We start from the raw sequence: 14,018 nt of genomic DNA, 5'->3' as shown, positions 1-14,018 counted from the left end.
AATACAAGGAAAAAAGTAAGTAAACTTGATGAAAATGTGGGTATTTTACAAGTTAATTAGAAACAGTATCTTCTTCCCCCCCCCAACAAAGTAACTAAAATACTTTGCATTTACAATGAACTATTACCATGTGTCATTATGTGCTTCCTTAATAAAAGAATGAATTACTGCATTAGATTAATTTCTTCTTTTATTACGCTTACTGTGGGTTAAAAATAAAGAATATACTGAGGATTACCAATGGCAATATATTTTATTCTATATATATTATGTAACACCCCCCCCATACTGCTGTTTTGTTCAGATTAGAATAAAGGAAAACCATAAACAACAATACATATACTCTCTTTATAATATTTTACTATTGATGTTTAGTAATATGACTTGAACTTAATACTAATGAATGTTTGACAACACACACTTACCAATTTTTTTTTAGCCTTGTATCTGTTAACAAACAATATTCACAAGAAATGCAACAAACCAAGTGCTTTTGCTTTAACATGGAAAACTAATGTTACATGAAACTTTGTGCAGGTTACAGAATGTTTGATTCTGCAATTATTTCTCGGCCTTCTTTCCCTTTGGCCTTCTTGGGCACTTTAAAATGCCGCGATTCAAAGTTAGAAGTTAAGGACTGAGGTCTACAATCACATCTACTTTTCCCAAATATATTTTAACTAGTAGAAGATAAAGTTAAATACTTTTGTCCTATGGATTTCAAGCTCTTGCTAAATTTCGCTTGCTTTCCCTGGAGAGACCTACCAGAATGATAGACAGTTTCAGCCACCTGGCCAAAGTCAGCTCTTCCATGTAGCCTTTAGGCTAGACTGAATGTATAAATTATATTCCTAGTTTGGCTTTTTTCCTCTCCGCTCCATCTGTGCTCTGGATTCCCCCCCCCAAAAAAAATATGCTTTTGAATGCTGGATATTTGTTTGTTGTATTTTTAAGCTTTTTCTGCTTTGACTGAAATTTATTTTTATCCTATAAGGTGTGATACACATTTCTTAAAATAAATCCCCTGCTTAAAAAAAATGGGATTTACAAGTGCTTAATTCTGACTGAATTGTGCCCTATGAGTGTAAAAGAGAAGGGACTGTGCACAATACGGTAGTATAAAAAGGAAAAGGAAATCTCCAGAGAATGAGTTGCTGTTATTAGGGGTCAAACTAGAGAGGATGTTAATGCAACTTGAAGGGGTTAATTAGCTAACCTGTATATATTTACCTGAATGTACTGTTAGTCCAGAAGTATAAAAGAACTCTTTCTTATGGAGGCTTTTGCTGTGAACTTTGATCTGCATTGCACTTCTTACTGTGTAAGCTATGACTAAGAGTCTGGAGATAACATTAGAAGATCAACTTTGCACAGAGAGGAACTGTCTAGGTAAGAGACAGATAGGGTGGCCTTGCTGAATTGCGCATGAACCAACTCAGGGCTAAATGTCCTTTTGCCTTATATGTACAACAGGAAATGTTCCTTAAATGGACAAGGATGGACAAGGACAAGATTCCTGGGGTGGGAAGATGAGCCAGGGAACTGTCTATAAGAACTGTCTGAAAATTTGACTAGCTTTTGTACTTGCTTGGGTGTCTGAACACCGCAAGTGCCTCTGCACGCAGAAAATAAATCTTTCTCTCTCTGAAGCCAGCAGCCTCAGGTGTCTTTTCTGCTTCCATGTTTTCTCACCGGGTGCAACCGTGGGAACCCGTAGGGGCAAATAAGGCTTCAAACTTACATGTGCATTTGAAAAATGTAAATAGCAACCATGGAAGAGCCCACAGTATCACAACTGCAGTATCACAACTGCAAGGGAAGAGGTTTAACTCCTCTCACCATACCCACAACAACAATCCCCCCCCCAATCCAAAAGCTGCTATTTACATTAAGAGAGAAGCCTTTGATGCAGGGGTCCCCAAGCGGCCCATGGAGGCCATTTAACTGGCCCACTAGCCGCCCCCGAACCGAGCCACCCTCTTGGTGAGTCCCCGCGCGCTGCGCTAAACCGGCACAGCACGGCATGAGGACTCTCTTCCGCAACTCCAGAAATCGCTTCTGCGCATGCCCAGACACCGGAAATTGCGTCTGTGCAGGTGCAATTTCCAGCTTCCAGGCATGCACAAAAGTGATTTCTGGTACCGTGGACATGCGTAGTCACGATTTCTGGCGTTGCGCTGCGCCGGTCCAGCCCACAGAGGATCTCTGTGGGAGTGATCTGGCCCATGCCCGGTAAGCCTGGCTGACCCCTGCTTTAATGGCTTTCATTATGATTCATATAGCTGGGAAGTGGGGGGATTTTAACTGAGATCACCTTTCCTCCTTCAATCCATGCCCATATTGGCAGAGCTAAAGACACCACTTGTCCTTAAAATGTAGAGATTAACTGCATTCATTCAATTAATGCCATGTCACTAGTTTTGCCCTTGTATTATAAATCAAAACATTTATCTAAAGATGGTCATGGGAAAACGGTGTTGATAGCCCTGCAATATTAATTACATATATGTTTAACTGGAGCCATTAATATTAAGCAACAACAGTACACTTCACACAGGGACAAGTCAGAAAGAGGACAACAGTATAGCTAGCACTCACAGCTCTTACTATATAGCAATACGTTGTGGGCTCTTTCTAATTTTTTTATGTTCATTTAAAACTCTTGAGCGTGAAATAAGCGAGATTCTCTCTCACACATTGCTTAGCTTACATTTTGGATCTGGGTCTGTTCATTTGAGGAGTAAGTAGTGGAGCCTACTACAGTTGTGCCTTGGAAGTTGAACGAAATCCGACTTCCAAAACATTCAAAAACCAAATCGTGTAGCCAATCAGAAGCTGCCGAAGCCCTGTGTGTTGTTAGGGTTCCAAAAGAATGTTCGCAAACCAGAACAATCACTTCCGGGTTTGCGGTGTTTGGGAGCCAAAACGTCCAAGTTCCAGGGCGTTCGACAACCAAGGTATGACTGTACTTGAAAACTGGATTGTGAATGCCTCTGGATCTATTCTTCAATGCATCTTTATTTCCTGAGCCTATAAAAGCTATACACTAGTGTGTGAAACTGATAGCAGTGTGTGTGGCACTGTATAAAACCACAATGTTGGAGAAAATTTACAAAGCCATATTTGGAGCACAGAGATATTTGCCGGTTTTTAAAACTGTTATGTCTTTACCCTGTTATATACTGTAATAGGTGATTCGGCTTGTGAAATTTGTCATGTGCTTCTTGCCTTATGTAATTTGGTCATCCCTGTCAGCTAATAACAACTTAGATAAATAAAGTTAACTGCTGTGAATTCTGAAGACAAAGCAGTGGTGGGAACCTGCGTCCCTCCAGATGTTATGAGACTCCAACTCCTATTAGCCTCAGACAGAATGGCCAATGCACATAGATGATGGGAGTTGTAGTCCAAAAACATCAGGAGGGACACAGGTCCCTCTGTCTGATGTTAGAAAGTCCGTCCCCAGCCTGGAAAGACCAAAGTTCCTTCTGCCCTAAAATCCTATCCATCTACTGAATGAACAACAAACATTTCGAAAACATTGTCAGGTCTCATGCACAAATTCACAAAGCCTGCAGCCCTGAGTACTCTTGAGACACGAATCCCACCAAACGAAGTAGGATTTACTTGTAAGTAGACATGCATAGGATCAGAATCAAAGTGTCTTCCTCATCTTAGGCTGCTACCTATGTAGGTAAGATTACATAGGTAAAAGTTAAAGAGCAAACTCCTTATAAACTTTATAATCTTCATTTACCATGATGCTTTAATGCTGAGCCTTAACACAGTGTTTTCTATTTGAAGTTTCTGATTTGCACATCTAAAAGATACTCATTGCGAAGCTGTGTAAGGGAATGGGGTCCATTATTCAAAAACAGTGTATTGAAATACATGAAAAAATGAATCTGGGTGGGAAACTACTGTATATTTGGAGGATAGAGGTACATTAAAGCATTTCTGCAAAATATTTAAATATGCTAAAGCTAGATAGCCTAAAAAGAGTGTAACGTTTATAAGGGGTTTGTTCTTTCAATTTTTGTGTCAGTTATCAAACCCAGACACTCCACTTCTGATTCAGTTAAACCAGTGAATTCCTATTTTGGATTCTGCATGAAAACGTGTTGCGTGACTATTTTCTGTTGTTAGATCCCTGACCTAGTACATGTGGTTGTGTATAAAGTTACGGGCTGAGATCACATATACCATTACAAGTAAATAATTACTACTACCAGTTTTGTTAGAACTGGACACCTGTTTGGGAGGGATGAAAGGGTGCATAGAGGCTAAATTCAGGTTGACCTTGCTCCCTCATTATGGCCACATTATGGTCATTTAGAGATCAGACTTCAATCTGTTTATTCCAAAAATGCAGCATGACTGTCAGTATATAAATTTGGATTTAATTATATAAAGCCATTCAAATCAGTTGCAGGATTCAAAATTCAAGACACATTTATTCTTGTCTGCTCATGTCTGAGGAATATAAAGGAATCTAAATGTATATATCCTGAAAATCTGAGTATGCATTTCAAACATACTTTTCACATGCAACTGTTGTATTCAGAGTTATTGCCTTTGACGTGTATTTGACACTGAATAAATTGTGCATCTATCTGCACATAATGATTTGATAATTTTAGCATCATTTGGATGCCAATTTGTATTCAATGTGAGTATGCAAGTTTTTCATGGGGCTGCTAAATATTATTAGGATGCTACAACAAGAAAAGCTGGATTATATGACTGAATCAATTATGCAAATTAAGCAAAATCGCATTATTTTTCTTATTTTGTATAATGTAACATAGAAACACATTGGCACAACTGGCTAGCTTCTTCTTCTAATGAGACATACAACTACAGCTAGTCCACCAATAGCTCAGCTGGTTAGAGCATGGTGTGGCTTATGTCAAGGTTATTGGTTCGATCCTTGTAAGGGACAGCTGCATATTCATACCTGCATGGAAGGGTTTGGACTAGAAGATCCTCAGGGACCCTTCCAACTCTATAATTTTATGATTCTGCATCTTGACCTACCAGTTATTAGGCCTCACTTGCCTGTTACATGGATGGATAAGGACATTGCTTTTCTAAAATGAAACCTGAGAGTTTAAAAAATAATAATTCTGTGATGAATAACAAATTTTGTATTTTCCCTGCATTTTGGAACTGTGATATGCTTTCATCCTGGGTTTGCACACTGGCCGCCTAACAAACGTTCTATATCCATCATTTCTATACAGGTGACTCTCAACTTATGTTCCCGAGATAGCATGTGAAGCCAAAATTGCATATTGTTAAAACACACTGCTTTCCAGGGTGGGTGGGATTGCCAAAGTATTGTTTCCCAAATGCCCGTCTGCTTTCCACCCCTTTTATTTTTTACCAAGCATGTAAAGCTGAATGCACGCAAGTTATGAGTTACCTGTATAGAGTTCTGTCTTGACTGTGGACCTAGAACAGGGGTAGGCAACCTAAGGCCTGAGGGCCGGATGTGGCCCAATCGCCTTCTCAATCCGGCCTGCAGACGGTCCGGGAATCAGCGTGTTTTTACATGAGTAGAATGTGTCCTTTTATTTAAAATGCATCTCTGGGTTATTTGTGGGGCATAGGAATTCGTTCATCCCCCCTCCCAAAAGAAAAATATACTCCGGGCCCCCACATGGTCCGAGGGATGGTGGACCAGCCCACGGCTGAAAAAGGTTGCTGACCACTGAACTAGAATATATTTTTGCTTTGCTCTTGAAGTTTAAGTGTTCACCCTGAGTTCTCTTAATTAAGGCTGGGGTATGTGAACAAACCAAGCCTAGGAAAAACAGTATCTTAAGTTTAAGAACTCGGCTACATGAAGTAAATGAATATGTAAATACTGCATCATGTTTAAATAAATATAGATGTGATATAAACTGCAGTAAGAAATAATTACATTTGCATGCCTCCTTCATGAAAACACCTACACAAAGTTAAAAAATAACAGATTAAGAAGTGGTGTATCTGTTTCAGTAACCTATTGACAAGAATCTGTTATTTCACAGTACAGCCCAAGTAACCCATCTTTCTCAGACTAAATGTTCACTAACTTACCATTCCCCTCCGAGCAATCTGCTGCCATATTATCAGAAAAAAAGTTAAAAAAGACTTGCTCAGCTTTAAATAAATTCAGTTTGACAAAGGTTAACAAAATAGTTGCATTTTTTTTAAAAAAGGAGCATTCAGCTGTAAATCTGAAATATTTATGTTACGTATCTTCTGCATACAATAGTAAAGTGGGAATAACATATTTCAACAGGTACATATATTATGTATTCCATACCATATGTACAATTTTAATTTCATAATGCACTCTAATTTCCCAGCCAACCATCTTTAGCCAGTGAGCACAACACGGAGTTTGAGTAACATAGAAAAAGTGAATTACACATTTTTGGCCATTCTTTTGGGATATTATCAAGAACAATAAAAGGCTGAAAAGTTGATTATTTTATGGCGTTTTGGAGGATGCCTTACCTTTGAGACTTCTTTGTGAAGTTGATGTTTAGGCACCATTCAAAAGTGGACATTTCTCATGGTTCAGACAATAGGAAACAGCCAGTATTAACCCCCTTCTTCAAAAACCTGGGGTAGAGGCAGGGGTGTAGGAAGGGGGCGGAGGCGAACAGCCCCAGGTGCCCTCACTGAGAGGGGGTGACATTGGGCGTGCCGCCCGCCCATGACTCCCAAGCCTACCCCGAACTGTCAGGGTAAGGGGGGAGCTGTGCCACTTTGCCAGCGGCATTCCCCCCTTCCCCCTTCATTTTGACAGCTTGGGGGAGGCTTGGTAGTCGCAGGCGGGCGGCATGCCAAATGTCCACCATGGGTAGCTCGCTCCGCCCCTGTGGGCGGCTCGTTCCGCCCCCGGCGACAGGGTGCATGCCACTCCGAGAACCCGAGTGGCTATCCTGCACCTTGGAAGGCACCCTCCGCGCCATGCCCCCCTTGGGAGCGCACCCACCCAGGGCAGCATGGGCATATGCTCTGCCACTGGGTAGAGGCTACCCTGTCTTACAAACATATTCTTCCAAAGCAGAATAATGATGAAGTCTGGTCAATTCTACAGCTTTGTACTGCTTGGTATTGATGCTGCTCTTTCTCTTATTCTCCTCTGCCAACCTTAAGATTCTAAAGTCTGAGCATGTGCAGTCACAGAAGCTCATTAGGCTACTCAATCTCAGGTGCTGATTCCAAAACTTTCTCTATTCAGTCCATTCCAAAAGGTTCCATCCCCCCCGTCCTGCTCCCCCTAGAGTCTTGCTAGCTGAGTTTCAATGCACCTCAGTTCTCCTTCTTTGGTTTTGCCCACCAAGGCTGAGAACAGTGTCTCCTGCTTCTATCCTGCCTACTATCTTCCTATCTTTCTCTCTCTGTGTGTGTAACTGTGTTTTTAAGAACAATTCTGGCTTCCTACCTTTGTGTGTTATGACTGTTTTAGAAGCCACCTTCTGGTCCTCCTTGCCTAGCAATACATGACTGAGGCCTAGTCTCCAACGTCAGCCCAGAGAGGAAGAAGCCTAGTATGCCTCCCTGCTTAACCCATCCAGCCTCTCCAATTCCTCTTATTCCTTTGGGTTTGCTCTTTCATGTGTGCATGCTAGTTTAGTCATGGAGAGACTCCATTAGCTCATTTTCTCAAGTAAAGAAGTGCATACTGTTGTTGAGCTATTCCCACAGGCCTATTGCTGCTAAGCTATTCCCTACTGAAGTATTAATAATGTGTACATTTTGATTCTCTTTGTGTGGGCAAGAAACATCTCAGTTTTTAATACCCGTATGAGTGTAAGTTACATCTGCCGAGATGTGCTATTGCCAGTATCTTAAAGATCTTAATTCACAAGACTCCTAGAACATGCCAAGGCAATTTGCTAACACAGCAGAAAGATACATGTCTGATTATAATGTATAAAATCATTTAGCATGTATGTTTCAGAGTCTAAGAAGACTAGAACAGCTGAAAATGTCCTTCGGGTATGGAATAAGAATGGGTCACTTGTGGATAAGGCAGTAATTATTTGTGCTTATACAATGCAATAGATTTGCACAATTATACGTTCTCCATATGTACACCCCCACCCCCATGTGATAAATCTACATAAGGACAACTCCTAATAAAGACACATTAGCTCCAGTGTTATGATCCAAACCCCATCATTGGGAGACAAATGGATAGTTGGTCTCACCTGAATGGTGGATTTTCGTGCCCCTCACTGAGTCAATGCATTTTTAAAAAATGAATCCACACACATTGATTCAGCAGAGGGACACTGGAAATGAGGAATGCGCCACAAATCTCAGTTGTACATATGCATTAAAGTGACTTAATTTATAACACTATTTCTAACACCAACAAATGCTAAAAACATTTGTTTTGCATTTTCAGATAATTAATTTGATACCATGCCTTTTTTTAAAAGACCTTCCCTGCTCCTCTACTGAAATGCAATACTAATCCTCTTTCAAAAAAATAGTAATACCCATGATCATCTCAGAAAGAGTGGACTTTCTCAGATGTAGCCTCAGACATTTTAGCACCCCATTTCCTCACATATAGATATTCTTATACAGGTTTTTCTAGTGGCATTTTGGGTCATGTGTAGATTGAGTGGATGTATCTTAACAATTTTAATATCCCCATGATGTATTAAGTTTTAGGTAATATTATTTTACTACAGTGGAAAGCAAAATGTCTGCTGTATCAATAGGTGATGAAAACTCACTACCAGTACAATAGAAATATGGCAGGGGAGGGAGAATCAAAATCCTAAGACCTGCTGGGTGGAAAGGGAAGGAGCTAAAGTAAAAATAAGTACCAGTACTTCAGATAAAGTACTTCTGGTAAACTTTCACCCCATCATGTTGGTGTATCAAGGGGAAAAGACTTTTAGTCAGAAAATTTACATGACAATATATGGTAAACAGAATTTATCTTCTTATTAAGAGGCAACTACTTCTAAACATATCGGCAAAAAAATGCAGTTTGCTACAGTCTGTGTCATTTTTACATAGTAAAAATAATTTAGCAGATACACTTGGACCAATCTAAATACTTTCTGACTTACTTTTGACATCTTACTCTTGCTGTCTCCTGTCAAAAATGCCAAATTGTTGATTTCATTCTGAATAACAAAATTTTGTTCTTCTCGCTTGAAATTCTGAAATAAATATACCGAAATGCAGTTTACATAAATGCTGAGAAACAGGTTCGATGACATTTGTAAATATGCATAACATTTCTAAATATGTGTATTATAAAAATAAATAAATGAATGTTGGTCATACATGTGATTTACACCAGAGAATGAAGACTTCAGCTACCATTCGGAAAAGTTCATCAGAATCTGCATCTGGTTTCTTAAGCCAGTTTGATCTAAACAAAAAAACCAAAATACATTTATTACACTACAGTATTATTTCAACACGTTCTATAGTATTATTTCAACATGTTGGAGGCGCAGGTTGCAGCCACAGCAAAGGTGGCATTTTTCCATCTCCGCCGTATTAAGCAGTTGGCCCCCTACCTCTCTCGCCCTGATCTGGCCACAGTGATCCATGTGACGGTCACCTCCAGACTTTATTATTGTAACTCGCCCTACGCGGGGCTGCCCCTAAAGCTGACCCAGAAACTCCAGTGGGTGCAGAATGCCGCAGCGAGGCTCCTTACCGGGTCTTTGCCGTGGGACCATACTCATCCAGTGCTCTACCAGCTGCACTGGCTCCCGCTGGAGTACAGGGTCAGGTTTAAGGTGCTGGTTTTGACCTTTAAAGCCCTATGCGGCTTAGGACCCTCGTACCTAAGGGACCGCCTCTCCTGGTATGTCCCGTGTAGGACCTTAAGGTCCTCAAATAATAATCTTTTGGAGGTCCCAAGCAACAAAGATGCTAGGTTGGCCTCAACTAGGGCCAGGGCTTTCTCAGTATTGGCCCCGACTTGGTGGAACAGTCTATCACAAGAGACCAGGGCCCTGCGGGATTTGGCATCTTTCCTCAGGGCCTGCAAGACGGAGCTGTTCCACCTGGCCTTTGGGTTGGTTTCTGTTTGATATTTATGCTTCATTCTTTTATTGGTGGGTTATTTGAAAATGAGACTGCAGCTTTAATATTTAATTTTTAAATAATCTGTATTTTAAATTAATTGTTTTTATGTTTTTGCTGTGATTTTAATTAGTGCTAGCCGCCCTGAGCCAGGTTTTTGACTGGGAAGGGCGGGGTATAAATAAAAAAATATTATTATTATTATTATTATTATTATTATTATTATTATTATTATACTGAACATTACCAGTCCTACCACTCCCCTTTCAATTGCTTCTTCCTGCACTTTGTTTCTGAAAAGTATGATAGCAGCATCACACTGCAGTGTAAAACTGTGTGTTTCTGGGTGTTGGAAAGATGCTCACTACTCCCTTTTATTGATGGGCTAATACATCAATAGACATCTCTACTCAGCAGTCGCATTGGGCAGTATCCAAGTAAACAGCACCACTAGCCTAAGTTCTCTGCAACTGAACTTCCTCTCCCCAGATGCCCACCACAAATATATTCTGCGAGTTCACCCAACCCTCCAGAGCAGGTTGAGAGAGCAAGTGATGGACACATTGGGAGAGTGAGAGAAAGTTTCTTTGTGCAGCCAAAGTGCTTGAGTGAGCAGAACTGTTTAACTGGCTATCGCCCACTCAGTTCTGTGGCACACACCTGACATAGAGCAGGTGTGGGGAACTGTTGGAACTCCAGGCGTTGCTGAATTACCCATCAACCCTAGCAAGCATGGCCAATGGCCAGGGATGGTGAGAATTGTAATTCAGCATCATCTGGAGGTTCCACAGACTGTGGAGTATTGCAGCCTTTGCAAACCTATACACATTAACCCCAAAGTAAGTTCAATTAAACCAATAGGATTTATTTATGACATGTATCACAATTCAAAGTATAGGGAATCCTTTTTGTGTGGGGGATTATGTTCCGGGCACCAGGATGTGTCGTGGAGCCTGTGTAAGCCCAGTCTGCCCCTGTTCTGGCGCTTTTTGTGACGTCTTAATGGCATTTTGGGGCTATTTCCAAGGTTCAGTGCTGTCTGCACATGCATGATCACATGCCATTTGGACGCACCTAAATCAGCTATTGCCTGTATTCAATTTTCATAAACCACCACCCTATCTGATACAACTAGATTTACTTTGTAGCAAGAACATCTGTAGATTTCTTTCTTTGTAACAGAACTGATAGAAATTCCTGTGGCCACCTTAATGATTTGCACGTTCATTTTGGTATCCTCTTCCAGGGCATACAGCCCACTTTATAAGATGCATAAAGTGGTCTAGAATGTTTCTTCCCCTAGAATTATACACTGTCTCTAAAGCAGATATGGCTTAAGAAAAAGTTTATATTTAAATATGTATGTGTGCTTGTTGATGATGAATTGTCTAAACTGCCACACAACATTTGGATTCAAGCTTTCAAGTCAGAAACTGATTTTATACTTTAATGGGCACTGCTGATTTTTCCAGTTAAATAGCTTTAGACATTCATAAGAATCTTACAACACTAAAATATTCTGAACTGTAAAAATGTTACAAGTAAGCTGTATCAGGAAGCAGAGAGCAGACACAACTTAATTAAACTGTTTTTGTGGCTGTGTCATTTTTATACTCTCATTTATCTTTAACATTTTTAATTCTTTTTATTCTGGTACTTCACAGAATTAAAGATAATGTTAAGGCAATCATTCACATGTTCCTTTCCCTGCCTAACCTAAATTTAGTGAAGTTTGAGGTCAGAAACGTTTACTTCATTCTATTCCTTATTGATTTTTTCAAGAAAGCAGTCTATTCTTCCTTGTGTCAGGTGTCAAAGCTATCAAACTTTCCACTTGCATTCCACTTGCTGGCATTAGTTAACACTGTTTGCTGATCCATGAAATGACCTTGAATTGTATGGCCTAGATAGGAACTATCTGCCTTTCAACTGGGTCTAGATAAGGGGGACCTTTTTATTTTGTAAAAGACAAAAGATTTATACGATCTGAAGAGAAACCAGAGTACCTTTGGGGCACAAGTTATGCGTAAACAAAACCATATATATTAAAGACACTATAGTCTCCTCTGTGCCTAACTTTTCTGAAGGAAACACCAACCCTGATTACGTGCCAAGACCCCTAGTTTTATATTGTTTTATTGTTAGCAAAATTAGGAACATAAATTTTATGTTGAGGTGCAGGATATAAAAACAGAAATCCATTTAATCCCCTTTAGTTACAGATTCTCCTACCTGTTGTTGTCCACATAGCGGATCAACATAGGATAAAAAGCATAAAGGTCTCGGCAAAGAACTGCAAATTCATCTAGAATGAGGAGTTCTGCTTCTTGGGTATCCGTTTTACTGTCTGCTTTCAGTTGTTCCTCCTCCATCACTATCTTTATGGCTTTCTTCTTTAGTTTCTCCAGTGTCGGGATAAAATGACTTTTCAACAGATCCGGCCTGGCCTTGCTAATGATTGGCTGAGCATACACTATATACAAAACACATTTCTATAAATATACATTTAAACATATTTTGTTACTCTGTAAAAAGTATATATCCAAATGCATTCATTCTAGTTTAGCTTCATAATAGCACTGTGACTGTAGACGTCAGTACAATGAACAACAAACCATGTTTTCTTGTAATTTGCACGGGCTGACTTCAATCTTGGGCTCATGTGCTCCCCACTCCTCTTGGGAGGAAATGTAACTTGTCTCTGTATAGGAATGACCTGGATTTTTGGATGCACCCAGAACTCACCAATTGGTGATTTGTACTGATAATGGTTTGATATTCTGGCATGTTAACAAACTGGTTTGAACAAACCACAGTTTGTTGAGTTTGGATGCAACAGTAAATGATTGTTTGTTTCTAATGAAACACAGGGGATTTAAATCTCTTAACCTTGCATGTGATAGTGAGGGATTGTACAAAAACCAAGGCTCATGCTACTTGCGAACATAACAATAAACCATGGTTCACTGTTATATATATGAACTGAGTCTAAAGTCATATCTGCCTGATTATGTATTACCTGAAATTATACAGGCAGAAATACTTCTATATTAGGTTACACTTCATATCCAGAATTTGATTAATGTTCACATACACATATGAATGCTGACAATTCCAGCCAAGTTTGGGGAATGTCCAAAAATATTTTCCCTACTTATCAGCAAGTGTCAGTTCTAACCATTATATTTTGAGGATATTCACCTGTGTATCTCTGAGTTTTTAGAAATCCAGACAATTTGTCTGGGATAATCAATGGTCACACCTGCAGGTTGACATTCACCAAATTTCAGGTATCACAACATACTGTAATATTGCAATTGATGGTTTAAGACAGGCATAGGCAAACTCGGCCCTCCAGATGTTTTGAGACTACAACTCCCATCATCCCCAACCACTGGTCCTGTTAGCTAGGGACGATGGGAGTTGTAGCCCCAAATATCTGGAGGGCCAAGTTTGCCTATGCTTGGTTTATGATACGCTGTACACTGCTTAGAGATTAGTTTTGGCTATGTAAAACAGCATAGAATTTGCTTAAATAAATAAGCATAAACATTATACATGTTTAATAAATGTATAGGAATTGTGCCTCAAGACAGGGAATTTATGTATCTGATCTTGGGCTCTTTCATTAAAAATGTTGTATATGTGAAACAGTGTAATCAAACTATCAAGTGGCTTAACCAAGCCACATGTAAGTAACCAAACTGGACGGTTGGATATTTAAATGCAGTCAAACCAACAATTCATGATTTACTAGATGGTCACATGATAGGGGCTGAGGCTCACAGAGTAAAATCTGTTAAAATCTTGTAAAATCTGCTAGAGAGAACTCTGCAATAACACTCCCATTGTGCCTTGACAGGAAGAGGGAGTAGCTATATATCCTCCCTGCCTGGGCACACTCTTTTTCTGCTCTTCTCCGCCATGCCAGCAACATACAACATCTGCATTTC

General features: G+C 39.9%; 1 protein-coding gene across 1 annotated transcript in view; it reads right to left on the bottom strand.

Annotated features, from left to right (window-relative positions):
- Positions 1–14,018, bottom strand: part of RYR3 (ryanodine receptor 3) — a 269,478-nt gene that overhangs the window by 54,475 nt on the left and 200,985 nt on the right. The window contains exons 67-69 of the mRNA XM_033144894.1: positions 12,298–12,538; positions 9,313–9,400; positions 9,093–9,185 (exon numbers count right to left, since the gene is read on the bottom strand). Of these exons, the coding sequence (XP_033000785.1) occupies positions 9,093–9,185; positions 9,313–9,400; positions 12,298–12,538 (422 nt within the window). The remainder of the gene's footprint in view (positions 1–9,092; positions 9,186–9,312; positions 9,401–12,297; positions 12,539–14,018) is intronic.

Source organism: Lacerta agilis, chromosome 1, assembly GCF_009819535.1.
Source record: "Lacerta agilis isolate rLacAgi1 chromosome 1, rLacAgi1.pri, whole genome shotgun sequence".
NCBI lineage: Eukaryota > Metazoa > Chordata > Lepidosauria > Squamata > Lacertidae > Lacerta > Lacerta agilis.
Note: the sequence above shows the minus strand (reverse complement) of the source record. Positions and strands in the feature narration are given on the sequence as shown.